The 26,588-nt window shown below is 57.3% G+C and overlaps 3 protein-coding genes across 3 annotated transcripts; all 3 read left to right on the top strand.

Annotated features, from left to right (window-relative positions):
- Positions 1–663: 663 nt before the first annotated feature.
- On the top strand, positions 664–4,083 carry LOC138919827 (spermatogenesis-associated protein 31E1-like). The gene is made up of 4 exons (XM_070246416.1): positions 664–904; positions 1,667–1,727; positions 2,193–2,253; positions 2,527–4,083. Exons 1-4 carry the CDS (start codon positions 719–721, stop codon positions 3,983–3,985), a joined length of 1,767 nt encoding a protein of 588 aa, XP_070102517.1. The 5' UTR covers positions 664–718; the 3' UTR covers positions 3,986–4,083.
- A 3,790-nt stretch (positions 4,084–7,873) lies between these two features.
- Positions 7,874–11,674, top strand: LOC138919826 (spermatogenesis-associated protein 31E1-like). The gene is made up of 4 exons (XM_070246415.1): positions 7,874–8,106; positions 8,872–8,932; positions 9,391–9,451; positions 9,735–11,674. Exons 1-4 carry the CDS (start codon positions 7,918–7,920, stop codon positions 11,155–11,157), a joined length of 1,734 nt encoding a protein of 577 aa, XP_070102516.1. The 5' UTR covers positions 7,874–7,917; the 3' UTR covers positions 11,158–11,674.
- An 11,419-nt stretch (positions 11,675–23,093) lies between these two features.
- Positions 23,094–26,492, top strand: LOC138919825 (spermatogenesis-associated protein 31E1-like). Its single transcript, XM_070246414.1, has 4 exons — positions 23,094–23,310; positions 24,073–24,133; positions 24,599–24,659; positions 24,933–26,492. Exons 1-4 carry the CDS (start codon positions 23,125–23,127, stop codon positions 26,389–26,391), a joined length of 1,767 nt encoding a protein of 588 aa, XP_070102515.1. The 5' UTR covers positions 23,094–23,124; the 3' UTR covers positions 26,392–26,492.
- Positions 26,493–26,588: the final 96 nt, after the last annotated feature.

Here is a 26,588-nt window from a genome sequence, read left to right as displayed (position 1 = left end):
GCACAGATACTGCCTGGGCTCACTTACACGTGAACTCGGAAAACTATAAAAGAAAGGTCAACTCATGGAAACAGAGAATAGAAAAGTGGTGGCCAGCGGCTGTGGGGTGGGGGAAATAGAGAGAGGCAGGTGAAAGGAGACAAACTTTCAGCTCTCAGATGAAAAACGTCGGAGGTTCTAATGTCTGGCGTGGTGACTACAGTCGAGAACACTGAATTGCATAATTGAAATCAGCTAGGAGACTGGCACTTCAGTGTCCTCTCACACACACACACACACACACACACACACACACACACACAAAGTCACTAGGTGAGGTGAAAACAGCAATCAGAGTTGAGGACAGAGGAGGATCAGGGTATGAATCCCTGGGAACTAGATCAAATTCCTGGGAGAACTTCAGACTTTCGAAGGCCATGAGATAGCTGGCTTCAAACCAAGAATCCAGGAGACGCAAGGAACCCGGTGACCTCTGGCTTCCAGGGGGAAGACATAGAAAACTAGCTAAGGTCTCGAAGGCCCAGGAGGGTAGAGGGAGGGAGACGTAGGCTAGAGGGTGGGGGAGGGGCTCTGGTCCAGCCTGCTCCCCTGCTGTCCCCTCCGCAGCCCTCAAGAGCCCTTTGTGACAAGGCCGCACTTCTGTCATGGGGGCCTGGGGTAATAATCTCCAAGCCACTCCCAGAGCTCAGTTGCCTGAGGGCAGCACTGCATTTCTGACATGCAGAATCCTCTCATGTTTCTGAAAAGCCTCTTTGCTACCTGGCCGAGCTCCAGTTCCACTTCCTGGGTGATTGGGACCATCCTCCCCTTCCTGTGTGGACTGGGGCTCTTCCTCCTGCGCCTTCCCTCCCTGCAGAGGAATCCATCCTCGCGACCACCTTGTGAACGCAGAAACATAAGGAAGGTAAGAAACCCTGGGCAGAGACCCACCAGAAGATGAGTCTCTCTTCTGTTCTACTGTCATTTCCAAGATTCTGAATCAAAGTAGAGGGACTCCGGAACTGGCAGAGAATACAACATCCTCCTTCCACGGACAAGCCAGGCTGGGCGAGCAGGGATTAGAGAGGGCACGAGGATTTCCCTCGGAAGATCTCAGAGCAGGAGTCCAGGTGTGGTAGAGGGCTCCAGGGAAAGTCCCCAGTCCAGTGACCAGCGGCTGAGGAAGGGATGCTGAGTGGGATCTGCGTGGGAGGACGGGTCTTGAGCTCTGGTTCCCCCACCGCCTTCCTGGGGCAGGCGTCTTGAGCAGGCCTTTCCTCTGTCGGGGCTGATCTGAGGGCAGTGCTGAGCCCCCGAGAGCCTCCAGGCAGGGTCTGGAGTGGGGCTCGGGCCTCGGGAAGCAGAGTCCTCCCCGAGGAAGCTCAGAGGCTTCTGGACGTCTGCGAATGTGCGTGATTCTTGAACAGAGGAACAGTGACGAAAGAAATCCATGGTGGGTCTCACATAGAAAATCATCCTTCCTCACGTTCTCCAAAGAAGGAAGACACCAAAGATCCGTTTCACGTTCTAGTCTCCACTTCAAAAACGAGTAAAAGGAAAGAAACACCCCCGGGCGCCAGGAGCTGAGTGTAGGCAGTCCTCTTCCTCATAAACGCTAAGTGTCCACGGCTGGTCCAGAGATAGGAGAGGGAGCCCCCACAGCTGCTTCTTTTTTCTCTCATTTCAGCGTCAAGTGGAGCCCAGAGGGAAGAGCAGCAGGAGCAGGAAGAAAAGGGGAGCTTTGAAAGGTAAGCTCCTGCCATTCAGCCCCGTGCCCCAGAGCTGGCCCCCATCTCCTGTCCCTGAGCGCCCAGCTCCACGGGCTCGAGGATGCCAGGGGCAGAACCCGTCCCTCAGGAAACAGAACACTCAGGGAGGTTTGCGGGAGGGAGACGAAAACCTGAGGACTTGCCACATTCTGTGCTGGGAACCAGGGCCCGGGCCAGGAGGGGCCTGGAACAGGGTCTCGTCCAGCCGGGGCACGTGGGCTGTGGTGGAGGTGGAAGCGCGTGGTCAATGACATAGCTCAACCCATCAGCAGCCTTGCCAGCCCCATCAGGGATCCGGTGGCCTTGGACACTGGTGCCCGGGTTCGACAGTCTGACCTCCCAACAGACTCCCCTAAAGGCACAGTGCACGCAGCCTCCTGTAAGAGCCCTCTCCACCGCCCCTGCCCCGCTTTCAGTGCTGTGACCCAGTCTCCTGATTTCTAGCTCCCAGAGCTGCTGGGAAGGGCCTGGCAGAAGTGCGGGGCCAGGTGTCGCTTTCGCACAGGTAAGGGATCTTGCCCTTCTCTCCCGGACTTCTTGCTCCCAGAGTCTCTGGTGTGGCCCCAGGGCTGCAGGCAGCTTGGGGCTGAGCTGGGAGGGGAGCCACGGGGACAGGGGTGGCCAAAGGCCTGCGGTGAGGCAGAGCAGGAGAATTTGGTGAAGTGGAGGTGGGGCCATGGAGGGCCATGGCTCCCAAGGGGCCACCCCCGCCTGGACTGCCCTGCTGTCCCGGGCCCCTCTGCTCCCGGCTGCAGCTTGTGCCTCCTGGCTCCCGCAGCTCCCCAGGGAGGCTGTCTTCCAAGGGATGCTCCCATCGCTCATCATGTCAAGGCTACCCTGGGGAGGCGAGCAACACAGCATACGCCAGAGCCCAGCAGCCACGCGGAAAGCCTGTGGCAGGTGCTACTCTCACCATGACTCCAGCACATTCCCTGGGGCCTCTGACCCACACCCCTATACCTCTGGCCTCCACCCTGCCGGCGGAACCTCCAGCTGACTTGACCAGAATCCCACCGGACACTACTGCCATGAGCACAGCTCCAGCTCACTCCTCTTGGCCATTTCCCAACTCAGGCCACGGCCGCATGAGCTGGCGCGTCGAGTTCCTCTCGCAGTGGCACATGATCAAGGTCTTGTTCTTCCCCGGGTCAGCGCACCTCCAGTCCCAGCAAGGGCACCTGTCCTGCCACCGACCAGTGGCCTCATTCCGGGGAGGCCCCACACACAGGGAGGGAGAGACGGAGAGCCCCTCACTTGCCAACCCTGATGCGCCAAAGCTGCTCAAGATGGAAATCAGGAAAAGAACACAGACGAAGGCCTGGCCAGAGAAAGAAGAACAAGACGCCCCAGGCAGCCCTCAGATGCTCGAAGCACCCAGTATCACGTCTGGGCTGAATGTCCGCTGGCGCCCACCCTTCCCGTCCTTGGAGTCGGCTGAGCTGAACGCAAGTGAGGCTCAACCCTTGGCCCTTCCACGGTCTACTTTTCCCTCCTCTGCCACCCGTGATTCCGGCACCCGCTTGAAGGCCGACAGTGCAGAGTTCTCGGGAAAACCTCTTGAGCCCCACCCAGGAGAGAAACATAAGACTTTGACCACAAAAGCATCAGTTCCGCGCCTGGCCCCTCCCCTCCCTTCAACTTCCCCTGTGAGTGAGGAAAACCAGAAGGCCCCGGGAGGGACCCTACCTGGCAATGGCTGTGGGCCCTCCGAGGCCTCTCTGATGGGACAGCAGGGCCGGCCGCCTTCTCCGAGCTTCGCATTCAGCCTCTCGGACAGAAATGGGCAGAGCGGGACGGTCGTGGGGGCCGAGCAAGGCCGTCTACACCTGAGTCCAGGGTCAGCAATGGCCAGGAACGAGCCTCTGAAAGAGAGTGGAGGTGGGGCGTCACCAGAGCCCTGCCGTGGGGTGGCAACACTGGAGGGCGAGTCAGGGTCCCAGTCTTGGAGCCAGGTCGGAGGAACAGGAGACGCCCTCGGGACCAAACCCCTCCAGGCCCTGCCGGAAAAAGAAGAGGTTTTTCACGTCAGCCCTCTCAGAAAAATGTTGAGACGCCTCCTGCCCTGCCTGAGGCCCAACAAGGAGGAAGCACCAGAGGAGCCCCTTGCAAAGGCAAGCCCGCGTCAGCCACCGCCCAGAGCCAGGCACGGGTCACACGCAGCTCGGCGTCGGATGGCAGGGCTGTTCAGGCGCCATCCACAGTATCATCCTTTGTCTGGGCGCTGGGAGACAGACTGAGGGTTCGCCAAGGACTTCTGGTTTTTCTCCTGACCTCACCCTCTGTGCTGATGGTGCCTTCCAACCCCGATTTCCCCCAAATACATGTTTTTTTCCCCTGAGACCTGGTGGCCTCCGTCTCGCCCTGCTAGGGGTAGAAGCAGGGTCAGGCTCCGCCCTCCCTGAGTGTCTACTGTGGCTTCCAGAAGGGGCAGGGCCATGGGGGGAGGCTGACTGCAGCGTGGCTCACGCGCCCTGGCCCCAACTCCCTCATTGCACGCGAAGTACCCATCACGCCATCCTTACAAAAACAAACGGAAGCTTTAGGCTATTCCCAGATGAGCAAAACCTCTAGACCCCAGCCCAGGATGGGCCCCACCCGTCCTCTCCTGCGTTCTCTGGCCCTTGAGCTTCTGGGGCTGTAGGGAGGGGGTTTGCAGAGGCTCCGGGAAGTGTAGAGACAGAGTCACAGGTCACAGGGCGGGGAGGGGAGTGTGGGGCAGTGCTGGCCCTGAGTCCGGAGCGGGAAAGCTTGCCCCGCACCCCGAGCTCTTGGTGGGAATAGATGACGCTGCCCCAGGAGCTTCTTCTGTCCCTGCTGAAGCTGCCGTGGAGATGGGCCTGCGCAACCCTCTCGGCCCAGCGTCGCCCTCCCTCTGTCCTTGTCACAGTCTGGAAGAGCAGCGACGACCACGACTGAGCTCCGGCCTCTGAGGGTGGGCGGTTGGGGAGCACAGAGGCTGCTGCGGGCCTGTCCCCTCCGCCCAGAGGGGCACAGGGCCCTGCTCTCCTGCACCTGCCTTCTCCTCCTGGGGAATGGAGCCGGGGGTGAGTGTGTGGCGGCATGATCTGATGGTGGGACACTGTGCACCTAGGCTGGGACCCGGGAGAAGGAGACAAAGTGCCACCAGAGTTTAACCACTTACCTACTGAAGGACAGTTTTTGGTTTTTATAATGTCCCCTATGCATAAAGCTGCTATGAACTTCTGGGGAAGGTTTTGGCGTGAACCTAAATTTTTCTGCACGGTTAATATCAATGGCAATGAGTAACGAAGGCTTGAAAATGGGCCAGCCTCCAGGAACTTAGAAAGAATGCAACACGCATTAGAGGTTGAAAGGCTGAAACAGGGCAGAGAGAGTAAACCTAACACGGTATCTTGGATTTGAGCCATTTCCTCAGGAAAAAAATGCCGTTACCTAACGCACGACAGGTGCCGAGGACGTGGGAGGGCCAGGTATCACCACATTGAATAAAACACTGTCAGAACGTATCTGGACAGGAGACCCCTGACCTTCAACCTGTCACAAGCTCTTTGTTCTTCGTCTCCAGAGAACATTAAGTAGACAGAGATCCGCACCTGCGGAGCAGGTCCCCTGAATGAACTGGATTTCCACTTGAATTAAGAAGAAACTAGCTCATGGTTGCTGTGGACTCAAATTATTTGGGAATGAACACACAACTGCAGTTTCTCACTTGAGTACTAGCGCAGAATCGCTAGATTAAATGGTAACGGAATCCAATGAATCCCAACAGAGCAAGAAAATGTCAGTGCGTTCCTGGCCCTCCTATCGCTTCTCTATTGAACGGAAGAGAAAAGGGAACCTTTCTGAAACTCGTCTTAATATCGGAGCAGCAGGCAATTCCTGTACTTCTGTCTTCTGCTATGACAGAGATAGAAATCATCGTGTATGTCAGGGAAACAATCCAATTTCCCTAAATTTGGGGTGGGCGGTCTTTATTTAATACCAGGGGTTCCCCTCTACTATTGACACTGTTCCAGGTGGGTCAGGTTTCCCGGAAGAGCTTTCCGATTGATTTGCATTTTAAAACACATTCGCTCCTCATCCTCTCTCTGAGCTGGCAGGCAGGCCAATTCAGGGAACACGCGGGAGGCCCGAGTCATGTCAGTCCCTGACCTGGGCAGCTGGCTTTGAGGAGGCCCTGAGTCCAGAACTCTTGCGTGCGAGAGCCTGAATGTGGGACTCTGGTCACAGTCATACGCTAGCCAAGCGTCCCAATTAGGAGTCTCAGCTCCAGAAAAAGGTCTTTGTTGGACTTCAGAAGAATAAAGTTGTTTTAACTGTTGAGAAAGACGTTAAAGATCATCTTGGGGCCTGCTAAGAGAGTTACCCTGTTGCAAATTCTGCTGTGATCACACACATTCGTAAATCGGGAACGTATTTATCATGTGAAGCTAGTAAGAACAACGTAGACCTTAACGCTTTTGGTATAAGTAAGATTACCCTATTATCAGTTAAAAGAGTCTCTCTCCGTCGCTGTGTGTATGGATAGCTGTGTAATAACTATAAACCCGGATATCTAAGCACTACCTGTCCAACGAGTCTGAAAAGTTAACACGTTGACCAAAAAGTACAATCCCTAAGTGAACCCCCAGTTCTCACTGAAAAAGGCATGTCCGATGATGTCACCAGGGAATTCCTCTAGGACTCGAAGGGCCCTCTTTCTACAGGTTCAGGCAAGACTCGAGGCTCCGGGGGCCCGGAGGGGGCAGGAAGGGGAAGGCAAGGCCAACTCTGAGAAAGAGATCGCGTGGCGGGCAAACCGGGGAGACCAGAAAGGGCTGCCTCAGACTGGACTCCAACCCGGGCCACGGACCCGGCCCCAACGTCCGCTCTCAAGAGCAGCACTTCAGCTCACTCGAGCCGTGCCCGGCTTCGGGCTGGGCCACACAGCCGTCTAAACTCTGGAAACGGAAGACGGTCTATTTCGGGCGGAATGAGAAGAAACAGGGTCAAGACGACAGAAAAGCTTAGAGAAAATGAGAATGTGCTGAATTCTCTGGTTGGAAAGGCCTGAATTGGTCTGTGCAAATGTGTCCACGCCTGCGTTATGTATGGGCGCGCGTGTGTGTGTGTCTGTGTGTGTGTGTGTGTGTGTGTGTCCAGCACGTCCCATAAGTCTTGGTGAAGGCTTTCTCACTTCAGAAGTAGAAATGCGACTAACATAAAACACATTACTGGGAGGTTTAGTTACTTAAATTTTGATTATGCTTATGTTCCGTAAGAAATGATTAGTTTCCATTTTTGGGTGAGTCGTCCTGAGCGAAGATGGCAAAGGTTGATCGAAACAATAACAACGTTCATATTCAAAGCCAAACAAGCGTAAAATAAAGTGGGACTTCCAGATTGACGAAACCAAAAGCTTGTTACGTGGACAAATGGAGTGGAGACTGGCACAACATCGATGAACCTGGCGGGCGTTACGCTCAGTGGAACAAGCCAGACAGAGGAAGACAGATACTGCCTGGGGTCGCTTAGCACGTGAACTCGAAAAACGACAAAAGAAAGGTCAATTCACAGAAACAGAGAGTACAAAAGTGGTGGCCAGCGGCTGTGGAGTGGGAGGGAGAGGGAGAGGCAGGTCAAAGGGGACCAACTCTCAGCCCTGAGATCAAGGAGCTCTGAGGATCTCATGTCTGACGTGGTGACTAGAGTCGAGAACGCTGCATTCTATAACTGAGATCAGCTAAGAGAGCAGCACTTCAGTGTCCTGGCACGCACACACAGAGTCAATAAGTGAGGTGAAAACAACAGTCGGAGTTGAGGACAGAGGAGAATGAGGGTGTGAGTCCCTGGGAACTAGCTCGAATTCCTGGGAGAACTGCAGACTTTCAAAGGCCCTGAGATAGGTGGCTTCAAACCAAGAATCCAGGAGAGGCAAGGAACCGGGCGACAGCTGGCTTCCAGGTGGAAGAAACAGAAAACCAGCTAAGGTCTAGAAGGCCCAGGAGGGTGGAGGGAGGCAGTTGGAGGCCAGTTGGCGGCGCAGGGGCTGGGGTCCAATCGGCTGCCCTCCTCTCGCCTGCCCCTCCCCCCTCCCCCCTCAGGAGCCCCCGTGACACGGCCACAGTTCCACGATGAGGGCGTGGGGTTCTAATCTCCAAGTCACTCCCAGCGCTCAGTTGCCTGAGAGTAGGACTAGACTTGAGACATGGAAACTCCTATCTTACGTCTACAAAGCATTGTTGCTACCTGCTTGAGCTCCAGTGCCGCCTCCTGGGTGATTGGGACCATCCTCCGCATCCTGTATGGACTGGGGCTCTTCCTCCTGTTCTTCCCCCCCTCCCCCAAGAGGAATTCGCCCTCACAACCAACTGACAAAAGGAGAAACGTCAGGAAGGTAAGAAATCCTGGACCCAGACCCACCAGAAGACGAGTCTCTCTCCTCTTTTACTGTGATTTCCACTTCTCTGAATCAACTAGAGGGACCCCAGGGACGGGAAAGAACAGAACATCATCCTTCTAGAGACCAGCCAGGTTGGGTGGGCAGGGGGGAGAGTGGGCACAGGGATTTCGGTCCGAAGACCTCTGAGCAGGAGTCCCGGTGTGGTAGAGGGCTCCAGGGAAAGGCCCCAGAGGCCAGCGACCAGTGGCCACGGACGGGATGCCGAGTGGGATCTGTGGGAAGACAGGCCCTGAGCACCCGTTCCCCAGCCACCTCCCCGGGGCAGGTGTCTCAGGCGGGCCTTTTCTCTGTCGTGGTTGATCTGAGGGCACAGCTGAGCCCCCGAGAGCCTCTGGGCAGGACCTGGAGTGGGGCTGTAGCCTCAGGAAGCAGAGTCCTCCCTGAGGAAGCTCACACGATCCTGTACCTCTGAGAAGGCGCGCGCTTCTCGAGCAGAGGAACAGTGACAGAAGATGCACGCTGGTCCCACATGGGGACCTGCTTACGATCCTCAGAGAAGGAAGACAGCAAACGTCCATTTTGTGTTCAGTTATCCACTTCAAAAGGAAGTAAAAGGGAAGGAACACCCCAGAGCCCCAGGAGTTCAGGGTAGGCAGTCATCCCGCTCACAAACGCTGTGCGTCTGCGGCTGGTCCAGAGAGAGGAGAGGGAGCCTTGGGGCTCAGACCCCGCAGTTTCTTGTCTTTTCTCTCACCTCAGCGTCAAGTGGAGCCGAGAGGGAGGAGCAGCAGGAGCAGGAAGAAAAGGGGAGCTTTGAAAGGTAAGCAAGCTCCTGCCATTCAGCCCTGTGCCCCAGAGCTGGCCTGCACCTCCTGTCCCTGAGCGCCCAGCTCCGTGGGCTCGAGGATGCCAGGGACAGAGCCTGTCCCTCAGGAAACAGAGCCCTCAGCGAGGCTCCCGGCAAGGAGAGGAAAACCTGAGTGCTTGCCAGATGCTGTGCGCGGAACCAAGGCCCAGGCCAGCAGGCGTCCGGAACAGGGTGTTGCCCAGCAGGGGCATGTGGGCTGTGGTGGAGGTTGAAGCACTTGGTCCACGACAAACCTCAACCCATCAGCAGCCTTGCCATCCCCGTCAGGGATCCCGTGGCCTTGGGCACTGGTGCCTGGGCTCCAGAGTCTGACCTCAAACGGTCTCCCCTAAAGGCACACTGCACGCAGCCTCCTGCCAGAGCCCTAGGCCCCCGCCTTCACGGCTGTGACCCAGTGCCCTCATTTCTAGCTTACAGAGCTGGCCGGAAGGACCTGGCAGAAGTGGGGGGCCTGAGGTCCCTTTCGCCAAGGTAAGGAATCTTGCCCTTCTCTCCTGGGCTTCTTCCTCGCAGAGTCTCTGACGTGCCCCGGGGCTACAGGCAGCTTGGGGCTGAGCTGGGAGGGGAGCCATGGGGCAGGGGGTGGCAAGAGGCCTGGCGGGGAGGGACAGCAGGAGAATTCGGTGAAGTGAAGGGAGGGCCAGGGAGGGCCATGGCTCTCAAGGGGCCACCCGCACCTGGCCTGGCCTGGCCTGCCCTGCTGTCCCAGGGCCCTCTGCTCCTGGCTACAGCTTGTGCATCTTGTTTCCCGCAGCTCCCCGGGGAGGCTGTCTTGTAAGGGGTGCTTCCATCGCTTGACATCTCAAGCCTCCCCTGGGGAGGCGTGCAAGACAGCGTCTGCTAGAGTCCGCCAGCCACGCGGGAAGCCCGTGCAAGGTGCTCCTCTCACCACGGCTCCAGCACTTTCCCTGGCTCTTCTCACCCAGCGCACTCTACCTTGGGCCTCCACCCTGCCAGCAGAACCGCCCTCGGCCCTGACCACCACTCCACTACGCCCTGTTGCCACGAGCTCGGCCCCAGCTCACTCGTGTTGGCCATTTCCCAACTCAGGCCACGGCCGCGTGAGCTGTCGCGTTGAAACGTTCCCCTCCCGCTGGAACACGATCCAGGTCTTGTTCTTCCCCGTGCCGTCGCACTTCGGGTCCCAGCAAGGGCCCCTGTCCTGCCACCCACCAGTGGCCTCATTCTGGGGAGGCCCCACACATAGGGAGGGAGAGACCGACAGCCCCTCAGTCGCCAACCCTGACGCCCAGAAGCTGCTCGAGACAGACATCACGGAGAGCATGCAAACGGAGGTCTGGGAAGAAGAACAAGACGATCCACGCACTCCTCAGATGCTCCCAGCACACACTATCACGTCTGGGCTGAATTTCCGCTGGGGCCTACCCCTCCTGCCCTTGGGGCCTGCCGCTCTGGAAGCATGTGAGGCTCAACCCTCGGCCCTTCCACGGTCCCCTCTGCCCCCCGCAGCCACCTGTGATTCTGGGGCCCCCTCGAAAGCTGACTCTGCACACTTGACGGGAAAACCTCTTGAGCCTCCTCCGGGTGACCAGGTCTTAACTTGGACGACCAAACCATCAGTTCCCAGGCTGGCCCGTCCCCTCCCTGCTCCCTCACCTGTGTGTGAGGAAAATCAGAAGGCCCTGGGAGGGACCCTACCTGGCGATGGCAGTGGGCCCTCAGAAGCCTCTCTCTCGGGACAGGAGGGCCGGCCGCCTTCTCCAACCTTCCCACGCGGCCTCTCAGAGAGAAAAGGGCGGGGTGGGACCTTCGTGGGGGCCGAGCAAGGCCGTCGGGGGCCGACTTCAGGGTCCCCCGTGGCCAGGGAAGAGCCTCGGGAGGAGAGCAGGGGTGGGGCCTCACCAGAGCCCTGCCGCGGGGTGGCAACACTGGACGGGGAGTCAGGGTCCCAGTCTCGGAGCCAGGTCGGGGACGTGGGAGACACCCTCGAGACCAAACCCCTCCAGCCCCCGCCTGCAAAGGAAGAGGATCCTCGCGACAGCCCTCTCAGAAAAATGTTGAGACGCCTCCTGCCCTGCCTGAGGCCCAACAAGGAGGAAGCACCAGAGGAGCCCCTCGCAAAGGCAAGCCCGCCTCAGCCACCGCCCAGAGCCGGGCACGGGTCACACACAGCTCGGCGTCGGATGGCGGGGCTGTTCAGGCGCCATCGACAGTGACATCCTGTGTCTGCGTCCTGGGAGGGAAACTGAGGCTGGCCGAGAACTTCTGGCCTCCCAGCAGAAGCATCGCAAAACCCACTTCAGGCCTGGCAAGCCGGACATACCTGTCACCACGACGTTCCCTCCTCCCCAGAGCAGAGGAGAACAATCACAGAGGACAGTCCCCAACCCACCTCCAGGGACCACAACTGTCCGAATACGAGGGGATGGATCAGAGCAGGCATGGCGACGGGACCCTGCCATCCGGGCAGCCGCGGTCCCCGGCCAAACCCTGCCAGCCTGGGCTGAGGGTGGCAGCTGCCTCAGCCAATCCATTACCCGCCACGCTCTCCTCAGATATGCCTCTCCCGGGATGAGCAGACTGTGCCTGACACAGCTTTCCTCGTAGGAACGCTTCTCTGCCCGAACGGGCAAGCGGACGAACAGAAAACCTGGTTTTGCTCCTTATCCCACCCTCCGTGCTAATGCTGTCCTCCTACCCCAATTTTCCCCAAATACACTTGTTTTCTCCCTAGAGGTCGTGGCTTCTGTCTGTGCCCTGCTAGGGGGAAAAAACGGGGTCAGGCTCCGCCCTTCCTGAGCGTCTGCTTTGGCTTCCAGAAGGGACAGGGCCATGGGGGGAGGCCGACTGCAGCGTGGCTCACCTGCCCTCGCCCCAGCTCCCCCATTGCACCTCAAGTCCCCATCACACCGTCCTTACAAAAACCAATGGAAGCTTTGGGCTCTTTCCAGATGAGCAAAACCTCTAAGACCCCAAGCCCACGATGGGCCCCGCCTGTCCTCTCCTGCGTTCTCTGGCCCTTGAACTTGTGGGGCTGTAGGGAGGGGCTTTGCAGAGGCTCCAGCAAGCGTAGAGACAGGCTCACAGGTCACAGAGTGGGGAGGGGAGTGTGGGGCAGTGCTGGCCCTGAGTCCGGAGGGCGAGGAAGCTTGCCCTGCACCCCGAGCTCTCGCTGGGAATAGGTGAGGACGCTGCCCCGGGAGCTGCTCCTCTCCCTGCTGAAGCGGCCGTGGAGATGGGCCTGCGCATCCCTCTCGGCCCAGCGTCCCCGTCCCTCTGTGCTTGTCACAGTCTGGAGCAGCAGCGACAAGGATGGCTGCGCTCCCGGCTCTGAGGGCGGGCGGGTGGGGAGCACGCGTGCTGCTGTGGGCCTCACCCCTCTGCCCAGAGGAGCTCAGAGCCCTGCTCTCCTGCCCCTGCCTTCTCCTCCTGGGGAACGGAGCCGGGGGTGAGTGTGTGGGGTCACCACCTGACGGTGGGTGGGACACTGTGCGCCTAGGGTGGGACGCCGGGGAAGGAGAATAAAGTGCCACTAGAGTTTAACCGCTTACCTACCGGATGACATTTTTTGATTTTTACGATTTCACCCCTTAGAAATAAACCTGCCATGAGCTTCTCTGTGAAGGCTTTTGGGTGAACTGAAATTTGCCTGCCCAGTAAGTATCAATGGCAGTGATGGTGTGAAAATGAACCCGCCTCCAGGATCTCACAAGCAAATGCAACACGGGTTAGAGGCTGAAAGGGCGAAACAGGGCAGAGAGAGTAAACCTAACACGGTATCTTGGATTTGAGCCATTTCCTCAGGAAAAAAATGCCGTTACCTAACGCACGACAGGTGCCGAGGACGTGGGAGGGCCAGGTATCACCACATTGAATAAAACACTGTCAGAACGTATCTGGACAGGAGACCCCTGACCTTCAACCTGTCACAAGCTCTTTGTTCTTCGTCTCCAGAGAACATTAAGTAGACAGAGATCCGCACCTGCGGAGCAGGTCCCCTGAATGAACTGGATTTCCACTTGAATTAAGAAGAAACTAGCTCATGGTTGCTGTGGACTCAAATTATTTGGGAATGAACACACAACTGCAGTTTCTCACTTGAGTACTAGCGCAGAATCGCTAGATTAAATGGTAACGGAATCCAATGAATCCCAACAGAGCAAGAAAATGTCAGTGCGTTCCTGGCCCTCCTATCGCTTCTCTATTGAACGGAAGAGAAAAGGGAACCTTTCTGAAACTCGTCTTAATATCGGAGCAGCAGGCAATTCCTGTACTTCTGTCTTCTGCTATGACAGAGATAGAAATCATCGTGTATGTCAGGGAAACAATCCAATTTCCCTAAATTTGGGGTGGGCGGTCTTTATTTAATACCAGGGGTTCCCCTCTACTATTGACACTGTTCCAGGTGGGTCAGGTTTCCCGGAAGAGCTTTCCGATTGATTTGCATTTTAAAACACATTCGCTCCTCATCCTCTCTCTGAGCTGGCAGGCAGGCCAATTCAGGGAACACGCGGGAGGCCCGAGTCATGTCAGTCCCTGACCTGGGCAGCTGGCTTTGAGGAGGCCCTGAGTCCAGAACTCTTGCGTGCGAGAGCCTGAATGTGGGACTCTGGTCACAGTCATACGCTAGCCAAGCGTCCCAATTAGGAGTCTCAGCTCCAGAAAAAGGTCTTTGTTGGACTTCAGAAGAATAAAGTTGTTTTAACTGTTGAGAAAGACGTTAAAGATCATCTTGGGGCCTGCTAAGAGAGTTACCCTGTTGCAAATTCTGCTGTGATCACACACATTCGTAAATCGGGAACGTATTTATCATGTGAAGCTAGTAAGAACAACGTAGACCTTAACGCTTTTGGTATAAGTAAGATTACCCTATTATCAGTTAAAAGAGTCTCTCTCCGTCGCTGTGTGTATGGATAGCTGTGTAATAACTATAAACCCGGATATCTAAGCACTACCTGTCCAACGAGTCTGAAAAGTTAACACGTTGACCAAAAAGTACAATCCCTAAGTGAACCCCCAGTTCTCACTGAAAAAGGCATGTCCGATGATGTCACCAGGGAATTCCTCTAGGACTCGAAGGGCCCTCTTTCTACAGGTTCAGGCAAGACTCGAGGCTCCGGGGGCCCGGAGGGGGCAGGAAGGGGAAGGCAAGGCCAACTCTGAGAAAGAGATCGCGTGGCGGGCAAACCGGGGAGACCAGAAAGGGCTGCCTCAGACTGGACTCCAACCCGGGCCACGGACCCGGCCCCAACGTCCGCTCTCAAGAGCAGCACTTCAGCTCACTCGAGCCGTGCCCGGCTTCGGGCTGGGCCACACAGCCGTCTAAACTCTGGAAACGGAAGACGGTCTATTTCGGGCGGAATGAGAAGAAACAGGGTCAAGACGACAGAAAAGCTTAGAGAAAATGAGAATGTGCTGAATTCTCTGGTTGGAAAGGCCTGAATTGGTCTGTGCAAATGTGTCCACGCCTGCGTTATGTATGGGCGCGCGTGTGTGTGTGTCTGTGTGTGTGTGTGTGTGTGTGTGTCCAGCACGTCCCATAAGTCTTGGTGAAGGCTTTCTCACTTCAGAAGTAGAAATGCGACTAACATAAAACACATTACTGGGAGGTTTAGTTACTTAAATTTTGATTATGCTTATGTTCCGTAAGAAATGATTAGTTTCCATTTTTGGGTGAGTCGTCCTGAGCGAAGATGGCAAAGGTTGATCGAAACAATAACAACGTTCATATTCAAAGCCAAACAAGCGTAAAATAAAGTGGGACTTCCAGATTGACGAAACCAAAAGCTTGTTACGTGGACAAATGGAGTGGAGACTGGCACAACATCGATGAACCTGGCGGGCGTTACGCTCAGTGGAACAAGCCAGACAGAGGAAGACAGATACTGCCTGGGGTCGCTTAGCACGTGAACTCGAAAAACGACAAAAGAAAGGTCAATTCACAGAAACAGAGAGTACAAAAGTGGTGGCCAGCGGCTGTGGAGTGGGAGGGAGAGGGAGAGGCAGGTCAAAGGGGACCAACTCTCAGCCCTGAGATCAAGGAGCTCTGAGGATCTCATGTCTGACGTGGTGACTAGAGTCGAGAACGCTGCATTCTATAACTGAGATCAGCTAAGAGAGCAGCACTTCAGTGTCCTGGCACGCACACACAGAGTCAATAAGTGAGGTGAAAACAACAGTCGGAGTTGAGGACAGAGGAGAATGAGGGTGTGAGTCCCTGGGAACTAGCTCGAATTCCTGGGAGAACTGCAGACTTTCAAAGGCCCTGAGATAGGTGGCTTCAAACCAAGAATCCAGGAGAGGCAAGGAACCGGGCGACAGCTGGCTTCCAGGTGGAAGAAACAGAAAACCAGCTAAGGTCTAGAAGGCCCAGGAGGGTGGAGGGAGGCAGTTGGAGGCCAGTTGGCGGCGCAGGGGCTGGGGTCCAATCGGCTGCCCTCCTCTCGCCTGCCCCTCCCCCCTCCCCCCTCAGGAGCCCCCGTGACACGGCCACAGTTCCACGATGAGGGCGTGGGGTTCTAATCTCCAAGTCACTCCCAGCGCTCAGTTGCCTGAGAGTAGGACTAGACTTGAGACATGGAAACTCCTATCTTACGTCTACAAAGCATTGTTGCTACCTGCTTGAGCTCCAGTGCCGCCTCCTGGGTGATTGGGACCATCCTCCGCATCCTGTATGGACTGGGGCTCTTCCTCCTGTTCTTCCCCCCCTCCCCCAAGAGGAATTCGCCCTCACAACCAACTGACAAAAGGAGAAACGTCAGGAAGGTAAGAAATCCTGGACCCAGACCCACCAGAAGACGAGTCTCTCTCCTCTTTTACTGTGATTTCCACTTCTCTGAATCAACTAGAGGGACCCCAGGGACGGGAAAGAACAGAACATCATCCTTCTAGAGACCAGCCAGGTTGGGTGGGCAGGGGGGAGAGTGGGCACAGGGATTTCGGTCCGAAGACCTCCGAGCAGGAGTCCCGGTGTGGTAGAGGGCTCCAGGGAAAGGCCCCAGAGGCCAGCGACCAGTGGCCACGGACGGGATGCCGAGTGGGATCTGTGGGAAGACAGGCCCTGAGCACCCGTTCCCCAGCCACCTCCCCGGGGCAGGTGTCTCAGGCGGGCCTTTTCTCTGTCGTGGTTGATCTGAGGGCACAGCTGAGCCCCCGAGAGCCTCTGGGCAGGACCTGGAGTGGGGCTGTAGCCTCAGGAAGCAGAGTCCTCCCTGAGGAAGCTCACACGATCCTGTACCTCTGAGAAGGCGCGCGCTTCTCGAGCAGAGGAACAGTGACAGAAGATGCACGCTGGTCCCACATGGGGACCTGCTTACGATCCTCAGAGAAGGAAGACAGCAAACGTCCATTTTGTGTTCAGTTATCCACTTCAAAAGGAAGTAAAAGGGAAGGAACACCCCAGAGCCCCAGGAGTTCAGGGTAGGCAGTCATCCCGCTCACAAACGCTGTGCGTCTGCGGCTGGTCCAGAGAGAGGAGAGGGAGCCTTGGGGCTCAGACCCCGCAGTTTCTTGTCTTTTCTCTCACCTCAGCGTCAAGTGGAGCCGAGAGGGAGGAGCAGCAGGAGCAGGAAGAAAAGGGGAGCTTTGAAAGGTAAGCAAGCTCCTGCCATTCAGCCCTGTGCCCCAGAGCTGGCCTGCACCTCCTGTCCCTGAGCGCCCAGCTCCGTGGGCTCGAGGATGCCAGGGACAGAGCCTGTCCCTCAGGAAACAGAGCCCTCAGCGAGGCTCCCGGCAAGGAGAGGAAAACCTGAGTGCTTGCCAGATGCTGTGCGCGGAACCAAGGCCCAGGCCAGCAGGCGTCCGGAACAGGGTGTTGCCCAGCAGGGGCATGTGGGCTGTGGTGGAGGTTGAAGCACTTGGTCCACGACAAACCTCAACCCATCAGCAGCCTTGCCATCCCCGTCAGGGATCCCGTGGCCTTGGGCACTGGTGCCTGGGCTCCAGAGTCTGACCTCAAACGGTCTCCCCTAAAGGCACACTGCACGCAGCCTCCTGCCAGAGCCCTAGGCCCCCGCCTTCACGGCTGTGACCCAGTGCCCTCATTTCTAGCTTACAGAGCTGGCCGGAAGGACCTGGCAGAAGTGGGGGGCCTGAGGTCCCTTTCGCCAAGGTAAGGAATCTTGCCCTTCTCTCCTGGGCTTCTTCCTCGCAGAGTCTCTGACGTGCCCCGGGGCTACAGGCAGCTTGGGGCTGAGCTGGGAGGGGAGCCATGGGGCAGGGGGTGGCAAGAGGCCTGGCGGGGAGGGACAGCAGGAGAATTCGGTGAAGTGAAGGGAGGGCCAGGGAGGGCCATGGCTCTCAAGGGGCCACCCGCACCTGGCCTGGCCTGGCCTGCCCTGCTGTCCCAGGGCCCTCTGCTCCTGGCTACAGCTTGTGCATCTTGTTTCCCGCAGCTCCCCGGGGAGGCTGTCTTGTAAGGGGTGCTTCCATCGCTTGACATCTCAAGCCTCCCCTGGGGAGGCGTGCAAGACAGCGTCTGCTAGAGTCCGCCAGCCACGCGGGAAGCCCGTGCAAGGTGCTCCTCTCACCACGGCTCCAGCACTTTCCCTGGCTCTTCTCACCCAGCGCACTCTACCTTGGGCCTCCACCCTGCCAGCAGAACCGCCCTCGGCCCTGACCACCACTCCACTACGCCCTGTTGCCACGAGCTCGGCCCCAGCTCACTCGTGTTGGCCATTTCCCAACTCAGGCCACGGCCGCGTGAGCTGTCGCGTTGAAACGTTCCCCTCCCGCTGGAACACGATCCAGGTCTTGTTCTTCCCCGTGCCGTCGCACTTCGGGTCCCAGCAAGGGCCCCTGTCCTGCCACCCACCAGTGGCCTCATTCTGGGGAGGCCCCACACATAGGCAGGGAGAGACCGACAGCCCCTCAGTCGCCAACCCTGACGCCCAGAAGCTGCTCGAGACAGACATCACGGAGAGCATGCAAACGGAGGTCTGGGAAGAAGAACAAGACGATCCACGCACTCCTCAGATGCTCCCAGCACACACTATCACGTCTGGGCTGAATTTCCGCTGGGGCCTACCCCTCCTGCCCTTGGGGCCTGCAGCTCTGGAAGCATGTGAGGCTCAACCCTCGGCCCTTCCACGGTCCCCTCTGCCCCCCGCAGCCACCTGTGATTCTGGGGCCCCCTCGAAAGCTGACTCTGCACACTTGACGGGAAAACCTCTTGAGCCTCCTCCGGGTGACCAGGTCTTAACTTGGACGACCAAACCATCAGTTCCCAGGCTGGCCCGTCCCCTCCCTGCTCCCTCACCTGTGTGTGAGGAAAATCAGAAGGCCCTGGGAGGGACCCTACCTGGCGATGGCAGTGGGCCCTCAGAAGCCTCTCTCTCGGGACAGGAGGGCCGGCCGCCTTCTCCAACCTTCCCACGCGGCCTCTCAGAGAGAAAAGGGCGGGGTGGGACCTTCGTGGGGGCCGAGCAAGGCCGTCGGGGGCCGACTTCAGGGTCCCCCGTGGCCAGGGAAGAGCCTCGGGAGGAGAGCAGGGGTGGGGCCTCACCAGAGCCCTGCCGCGGGGTGGCAACACTGGACGGGGAGTCAGGGTCCCAGTCTCGGAGCCAGGTCGGGGACGTGGGAGACACCCTCGAGACCAAACCCCTCCAGCCCCCGCCTGCAAAGGAAGAGGATCCTCGCGACAGCCCTCTCAGAAAAATGTTGAGACGCCTCCTGCCCTGCCTGAGGCCCAACAAGGAGGAAGCACCAGAGGAGCCCCTCGCAAAGGCAAGCCCGCCTCAGCCACCGCCCAGAGCCGGGCACGGGTCACACACAGCTCGGCGTCGGATGGCGGGGCTGTTCAGGCGCCATCGACAGTGACATCCTGTGTCTGCGTCCTGGGAGGGAAACTGAGGCTGGCCGAGAACTTCTGGCCTCCCAGCAGAAGCATCGCAAAACCCACTTCAGGCCTGGCAAGCCGGACATACCTGTCACCACGACGTTCCCTCCTCCCCAGAGCAGAGGAGAACAATCACAGAGGACAGTCCCCAACCCACCTCCAGGGACCACAACTGTCCGAATACGAGGGGATGGATCAGAGCAGGCATGGCGACGGGACCCTGCCATCCGGGCAGCCGCGGTCCCCGGCCAAACCCTGCCAGCCTGGGCTGAGGGTGGCAGCTGCCTCAGCCAATCCATTACCCGCCACGCTCTCCTCAGATATGCCTCTCCCGGGATGAGCAGACTGTGCCTGACACAGCTTTCCTCGTAGGAACGCTTCTCTGCCCGAACGGGCAAGCGGACGAACAGAAAACCTGGTTTTGCTCCTTATCCCACCCTCCGTGCTAATGCTGTCCTCCTACCCCAATTTTCCCCAAATACACTTGTTTTCTCCCTAGAGGTCGTGGCTTCTGTCTGTGCCCTGCTAGGGGGAAAAAACGGGGTCAGGCTCCGCCCTTCCTGAGCGTCTGCTTTGGCTTCCAGAAGGGACAGGGCCATGGGGGGAGGCCGACTGCAGCGTGGCTCACCTGCCCTCGCCCCAGCTCCCCCATTGCACCTCAAGTCCCCATCACACCGTCCTTACAAAAACCAATGGAAGCTTTGGGCTCTTTCCAGATGAGCAAAACCTCTAAGACCCCAAGCCCACGATGGGCCCCGCCTGTCCTCTCCTGCGTTCTCTGGCCCTTGAACTTGTGGGGCTGTAGGGAGGGGCTTTGCAGAGGCTCCAGCAAGCGTAGAGACAGGCTCACAGGTCACAGAGTGGGGAGGGGAGTGTGGGGCAGTGCTGGCCCTGAGTCCGGAGGGCGAGGAAGCTTGCCCTGCACCCCGAGCTCTCGCTGGGAATAGGTGAGGACGCTGCCCCGGGAGCTGCTCCTCTCCCTGCTGAAGCTGCCGTGGAGATGGGCCTGCGCATCCCTCTCGGCCCAGCGTCCCCGTCCCTCTGTGCTTGTCACAGTCTGGAGCAGCAGCGACAAGGATGGCTGCGCTCCCGGCTCTGAGGGCGGGCGGGTGGGGAGCACGCGTGCTGCTGTGGGCCTCACCCCTCTGCCCAGAGGAGCTCAGAGCCCTGCTCTCCTGCCCCTGCCTTCTCCTCCTGGGGAACGGAGCCGGGGGTGAGTGTGTGGGGTCACCACCTGACGGTGGGTGGGACACTGTGCGCCTAGGGTGGGACGCCGGGGAAGGAGAATAAAGTGCCACTAGAGTTTAACCGCTTACCTACCGGATGACATTTTTTGATTTTTACGATTTCACCCCTTAGAAATAAACCTGCCATGAGCTTCTCTGTGAAGGCTTTTGGGTGAACTGAAATTTGCCTGCCCAGTAAGTATCAATGGCAGTGATGGTGTGAAAATGAACCCGCCTCCAGGATCTCACAAGCAAATGCAACACGGGTTAGAGGCTGAAAGGGCGAAACAGGGCAGAGAGAGTAAACCTAACACGGTATCTTGGATTTGAGCCATTTCCTCAGGAAAAAAATGCCGTTACCTAACGCACGACAGGTGCCGAGGACGTGGGAGGGCCAGGTATCACCACATTGAATAAAACACTGTCAGAACGTATCTGGACAGGAGACCCCTGACCTTCAACCTGTCACAAGCTCTTTGTTCTTCGTCTCCAGAGAACATTAAGTAGACAGAGATCCGCACCTGCGGAGCAGGTCCCCTGAATGAACTGGATTTCCACTTGAATTAAGAAGAAACTAGCTCATGGTTGCTGTGGACTCAAATTATTTGGGAATGAACACACAACTGCAGTTTCTCACTTGAGTACTAGCGCAGAATCGCTAGATTAAATGGTAACGGAATCCAATGAATCCCAACAGAGCAAGAAAATGTCAGTGCGTTCCTGGCCCTCCTATCGCTTCTCTATTGAACGGAAGAGAAAAGGGAACCTTTCTGAAACTCGTCTTAATATCGGAGCAGCAGGCAATTCCTGTACTTCTGTCTTCTGCTATGACAGAGATAGAAATCATCGTGTATGTCAGGGAAACAATCCAATTTCCCTAAATTTGGGGTGGGCGGTCTTTATTTAATACCAGGGGTTCCCCTCTACTATTGACACTGTTCCAGGTGGGTCAGGTTTCCCGGAAGAGCTTTCCGATTGATTTGCATTTTAAAACACATTCGCTCCTCATCCTCTCTCTGAGCTGGCAGGCAGGCCAATTCAGGGAACACGCGGGAGGCCCGAGTCATGTCAGTCCCTGACCTGGGCAGCTGGCTTTGAGGAGGCCCTGAGTCCAGAACTCTTGCGTGCGAGAGCCTGAATGTGGGACTCTGGTCACAGTCATACGCTAGCCAAGCGTCCCAATTAGGAGTCCCAGCTCCAGAAAAAGGTCTTTGTTGGACTTCAGAAGAACAAAGTTGTTTTAACTGTTGAGAAAGACGTTAAAGATCATCTTGGGGCCTGCTAAGAGAGTTACCCTGTTGCAAATTCTGCTGTGATCACACACATTCGTAAATCGGGAACGTATTTATCATGTGAAGCTAGTAAGAACAACGTAGACCTTAACGCTTTTGGTATAAGTAAGATTACCCTATTATCAGTTAAAAGAGTCTCTCTCCGTCGCTGTGTGTATGGATAGCTGTGTAATAACTATAAACCCGGATATCTAAGCACTACCTGTCCAACGAGTCTGAAAAGTTAACACGTTGACCAAAAAGTACAATCCCTAAGTGAACCCCCAGTTCTCACTGAAAAAGGCATGTCCGATGATGTCACCAGGGAATTCCTCTAGGACTCGAAGGGCCCTCTTTCTACAGGTTCAGGCAAGACTCGAGGCTCCGGGGGCCCGGAGGGGGCAGGAAGGGGAAGGCAAGGCCAACTCTGAGAAAGAGATCGCGTGGAGGGCAAACCGGGGAGACCAGAAAGGGCTGCCTCAGACTGGACTCCAACCGGGGCCACGGACCCGGCCCCAACGTCCGCTCTCAAGAGCAGCACTTCAGCTCACTCGAGCCGTGCCCGGCTTCGGGCTGGGCCACACAGCCGTCTGGACTCTGGAAACTGAAGACTGTCTATTTGAGGCAGAGTAAGAAGAAATGGGGTCAAGACGACATAAGAGATTAAAGAAAATGGGAATATGCTTAATTCTCTGCTTTGAAAATACTGAAGTGTTCTGTGCCAATGTGTCCACGCCTGCGTATGTGCGGGCGTGTGTGTGTGTGTGTGTCTGTGTGTGTGTGTCCAGCATGTGCCATAAGTCTTGGTAAAGGCTTTCTCACTGCAGAAGCAGAAACGCTACTGACACAAAACACATCATTGGGAGGTTTAATTACTTAAACTTTTAGTATGCTTACGTTAAATAATAAATGATTAGTTTCAATTTGGGGGTGAGTCGTTCGGAGTGAAGATGGCAAAGGTTGGTGGAAACAATAACAACGTTCGTATTCAAAACCAAATAAGTGCAAAGTAAAGTGGGACTTGCAGATTGACGAAACCAAAAGCTTGTTATGTGGACAAATGGAGCTGAGATTTGCGCAACATGGATGAACCTGGCGGGCGTTATGCTCAATGAAACGAGCCAGACAGAGAAGCACAGATACTGCCTGGGCTCACTTACACGTGAACTCGGAAAACTATAAAAGAAAGGTCAACTCATGGAAACAGAGAATAGAAAAGTGGTGGCCAGCGGCTGTGGGGTGGGGGAAATAGAGAGAGGCAGGTGAAAGGAGACAAACTTTCAGCTCTCAGATGAAAAACGTCGGAGGTTCTAATGTCTGGCGTGGTGACTACAGTCGAGAACACTGAATTGCATAATTGAAATCAGCTAGGAGACTGGCACTTCAGTGTCCTCTCACACACACACACACACACACACACACACACACACACACAAAGTCACTAGGTGAGGTGAAAACAGCAATCAGAGTTGAGGACAGAGGAGGATCAGGGTATGAATCCCTGGGAACTAGATCAAATTCCTGGGAGAACTTCAGACTTTCGAAGGCCATGAGATAGCTGGCTTCAAACCAAGAATCCAGGAGACGCAAGGAACCCGGTGACCTCTGGCTTCCAGGGGGAAGACATAGAAAACTAGCTAAGGTCTCGAAGGCCCAGGAGGGTAGAGGGAGGGAGACGTAGGCTAGAGGGTGGGGGAGGGGCTCTGGTCCAGCCTGCTCCCCTGCTGTCCCCTCCGCAGCCCTCAAGAGCCCTTTGTGACAAGGCCGCACTTCTGTCATGGGGGCCTGGGGTAATAATCTCCAAGCCACTCCCAGAGCTCAGTTGCCTGAGGGCAGCACTGCATTTCTGACATGCAGAATCCTCTCATGTTTCTGAAAAGCCTCTTTGCTACCTGGCCGAGCTCCAGTTCCACTTCCTGGGTGATTGGGACCATCCTCCCCTTCCTGTGTGGACTGGGGCTCTTCCTCCTGCGCCTTCCCTCCCTGCAGAGGAATCCATCCTCGCGACCACCTTGTGAACGCAGAAACATAAGGAAGGTAAGAAACCCTGGGCAGAGACCCACCAGAAGATGAGTCTCTCTTCTGTTCTACTGTCATTTCCAAGATTCTGAATCAAAGTAGAGGGACTCCGGAACTGGCAGAGAATACAACATCCTCCTTCCACGGACAAGCCAGGCTGGGCGAGCAGGGATTAGAGAGGGCACGAGGATTTCCCTCGGAAGATCTCAGAGCAGGAGTCCAGGTGTGGTAGAGGGCTCCAGGGAAAGTCCCCAGTCCAGTGACCAGCGGCTGAGGAAGGGATGCTGAGTGGGATCTGCGTGGGAGGACGGGTCTTGAGCTCTGGTTCCCCCACCGCCTTCCTGGGGCAGGCGTCTTGAGCAGGCCTTTCCTCTGTCGGGGCTGATCTGAGGGCAGTGCTGAGCCCCCGAGAGCCTCCAGGCAGGGTCTGGAGTGGGGCTCGGGCCTCGGGAAGCAGAGTCCTCCCCGAGGAAGCTCAGAGGCTTCTGGACGTCTGCGAATGTGCGTGATTCTTGAACAGAGGAACAGTGACGAAAGAAATCCATGGTGGGTCTCACATAGAAAATCATCCTTCCTCACGTTCTCCAAAGAAGGAAGACACCAAAGATCCGTTTCACGTTCTAGTCTCCACTTCAAAAACGAGTAAAAGGAAAGAAACACCCCCGGGCGCCAGGAGCTGAGTGTAGGCAGTCCTCTTCCTCATAAACGCTAAGTGTCCACGGCTGGTCCAGAGATAGGAGAGGGAGCCCCCACAGCTGCTTCTTTTTTCTCTCATTTCAGCGTCAAGTGGAGCCCAGAGGGAAGAGCAGCAGGAGCAGGAAGAAAAGGGGAGCTTTGAAAGGTAAGCTCCTGCCATTCAGCCCCGTGCCCCAGAGCTGGCCCCCATCTCCTGTCCCTGAGCGCCCAGCTCCACGGGCTCGAGGATGCCAGGGGCAGAACCCGTCCCTCAGGAAACAGAACACTCAGGGAGGTTTGCGGGAGGGAGACGAAAACCTGAGGACTTGCCACATTCTGTGCTGGGAACCAGGGCCCGGGCCAGGAGGGGCCTGGAACAGGGTCTCGTCCAGCCGGGGCACGTGGGCTGTGGTGGAGGTGGAAGCGCGTGGTCAATGACATAGCTCAACCCATCAGCAGCCTTGCCAGCCCCATCAGGGATCCGGTGGCCTTGGACACTGGTGCCCGGGTTCGACAGTCTGACCTCCCAACAGACTCCCCTAAAGGCACAGTGCACGCAGCCTCCTGTAAGAGCCCTCTCCACCGCCCCTGCCCCGCTTTCAGTGCTGTGACCCAGTCTCCTGATTTCTAGCTCCCAGAGCTGCTGGGAAGGGCCTGGCAGAAGTGCGGGGCCAGGTGTCGCTTTCGCACAGGTAAGGGATCTTGCCCTTCTCTCCCGGACTTCTTGCTCCCAGAGTCTCTGGTGTGGCCCCAGGGCTGCAGGCAGCTTGGGGCTGAGCTGGGAGGGGAGCCACGGGGACAGGGGTGGCCAAAGGCCTGCGGTGAGGCAGAGCAGGAGAATTTGGTGAAGTGGAGGTGGGGCCATGGAGGGCCATGGCTCCCAAGGGGCCACCCCCGCCTGGACTGCCCTGCTGTCCCGGGCCCCTCTGCTCCCGGCTGCAGCTTGTGCCTCCTGGCTCCCGCAGCTCCCCAGGGAGGCTGTCTTCCAAGGGATGCTCCCATCGCTCATCATGTCAAGGCTACCCTGGGGAGGCGAGCAACACAGCATACGCCAGAGCCCAGCAGCCACGCGGAAAGCCTGTGGCAGGTGCTACTCTCACCATGACTCCAGCACATTCCCTGGGGCCTCTGACCCACACCCCTATACCTCTGGCCTCCACCCTGCCGGCGGAACCTCCAGCTGACTTGACCAGAATCCCACCGGACACTACTGCCATGAGCACAGCTCCAGCTCACTCCTCTTGGCCATTTCCCAACTCAGGCCACGGCCGCATGAGCTGGCGCATCGAGTTCCTCTCGCAGTGGCACATGATCAAGGTCTTGTTCTTCCCCGGGTCAGCGCACCTCCAGTCCCAGCAAGGGCACCTGTCCTGCCACCGACCAGTGGCCTCATTCCGGGGAGGCCCCACACACAGGGAGGGAGAGACGGAGAGCCCCTCACTTGCCAACCCTGATGCGCCAAAGCTGCTCAAGATGGAAATCAGGAAAAGAACACAGACGAAGGCCTGGCCAGAGAAAGAAGAACAAGACGCCCCAGGCAGCCCTCAGATGCTCGAAGCACCCAGTATCACGTCTGGGCTGAATGTCCGCTGGCGCCCACCCTTCCCGTCCTTGGAGTCGGCTGAGCTGAACGCAAGTGAGGCTCAACCCTTGGCCCTTCCACGGTCTACTTTTCCCTCCTCTGCCACCCGTGATTCCGGCACCCGCTTGAAGGCCGACAGTGCAGAGTTCTCGGGAAAACCTCTTGAGCCCCACCCAGGAGAGAAACATAAGACTTTGACCACAAAAGCATCAGTTCCGCGCCTGGCCCCTCCCCTCCCTTCAACTTCCCCTGTGAGTGAGGAAAACCAGAAGGCCCCGGGAGGGACCCTACCTGGCAATGGCTGTGGGCCCTCCGAGGCCTCTCTGATGGGACAGCAGGGCCGGCCGCCTTCTCCGAGCTTCGCATTCAGCCTCTCGGACAGAAATGGGCAGAGCGGGACGGTCGTGGGGGCCGAGCAAGGCCGTCTACACCTGAGTCCAGGGTCAGCAATGGCCAGGAACGAGCCTCTGAAAGAGAGTGGAGGTGGGGCGTCACCAGAGCCCTGCCGTGGGGTGGCAACACTGGAGGGCGAGTCAGGGTCCCAGTCTTGGAGCCAGGTCGGAGGAACAGGAGACGCCCTCGGGACCAAACCCCTCCAGGCCCTGCCGGAAAAAGAAGAGGTTTTTCACGTCAGCCCTCTCAGAAAAATGTTGAGACGCCTCCTGCCCTGCCTGAGGCCCAACAAGGAGGAAGCACCAGAGGAGCCCCTTGCAAAGGCAAGCCCGCGTCAGCCACCGCCCAGAGCCAGGCACGGGTCACACGCAGCTCGGCGTCGGATGGCAGGGCTGTTCAGGCGCCATCCACAGTATCATCCTTTGTCTGGGCGCTGGGAGACAGACTGAGGGTTCGCCAAGGACTTCTGGTTTTTCTCCTGACCTCACCCTCTGTGCTGATGGTGCCTTCCAACCCCGATTTCCCCCAAATACATGTTTTTTTCCCCTGAGACCTGGTGGCCTCCGTCTCGCCCTGCTAGGGGTAGAAGCAGGGTCAGGCTCCGCCCTCCCTGAGTGTCTACTGTGGCTTCCAGAAGGGGCAGGGC

This window comes from Equus caballus, chromosome 21, assembly GCF_041296265.1.
Source record: "Equus caballus isolate H_3958 breed thoroughbred chromosome 21, TB-T2T, whole genome shotgun sequence".
Classification (NCBI taxonomy): domain Eukaryota; kingdom Metazoa; phylum Chordata; class Mammalia; order Perissodactyla; family Equidae; genus Equus; species Equus caballus.
This window is presented reverse-complemented; position numbering and strand designations above follow the sequence as displayed.

Coding starts and splice junctions, on each gene's coding strand:
- LOC138919826 (XM_070246415.1), top strand. CDS start 7,918: ATGGAAACTCCTATCTTACGTCTACAAAGCATTGTTGCTACCTGCTTG. Junction 8,933..9,390: donor GAAAAGGGGAGCTTTGAAAG/GTAAGCAAGCTC, acceptor CCTCATTTCTAG/CTTACAGAGCTGGCCGGAAG. Junction 9,452..9,734: donor CTGAGGTCCCTTTCGCCAAG/GTAAGGAATCTT, acceptor TGTTTCCCGCAG/CTCCCCGGGGAGGCTGTCTT.
- LOC138919825 (XM_070246414.1), top strand. CDS start 23,125: ATGCAGAATCCTCTCATGTTTCTGAAAAGCCTCTTTGCTACCTGGCCG. Junction 24,134..24,598: donor GAAAAGGGGAGCTTTGAAAG/GTAAGCTCCTGC, acceptor CCTGATTTCTAG/CTCCCAGAGCTGCTGGGAAG. Junction 24,660..24,932: donor CAGGTGTCGCTTTCGCACAG/GTAAGGGATCTT, acceptor TGGCTCCCGCAG/CTCCCCAGGGAGGCTGTCTT.
- LOC138919827 (XM_070246416.1), top strand. CDS start 719: ATGCAGAATCCTCTCATGTTTCTGAAAAGCCTCTTTGCTACCTGGCCG. Junction 1,728..2,192: donor GAAAAGGGGAGCTTTGAAAG/GTAAGCTCCTGC, acceptor CCTGATTTCTAG/CTCCCAGAGCTGCTGGGAAG. Junction 2,254..2,526: donor CAGGTGTCGCTTTCGCACAG/GTAAGGGATCTT, acceptor TGGCTCCCGCAG/CTCCCCAGGGAGGCTGTCTT.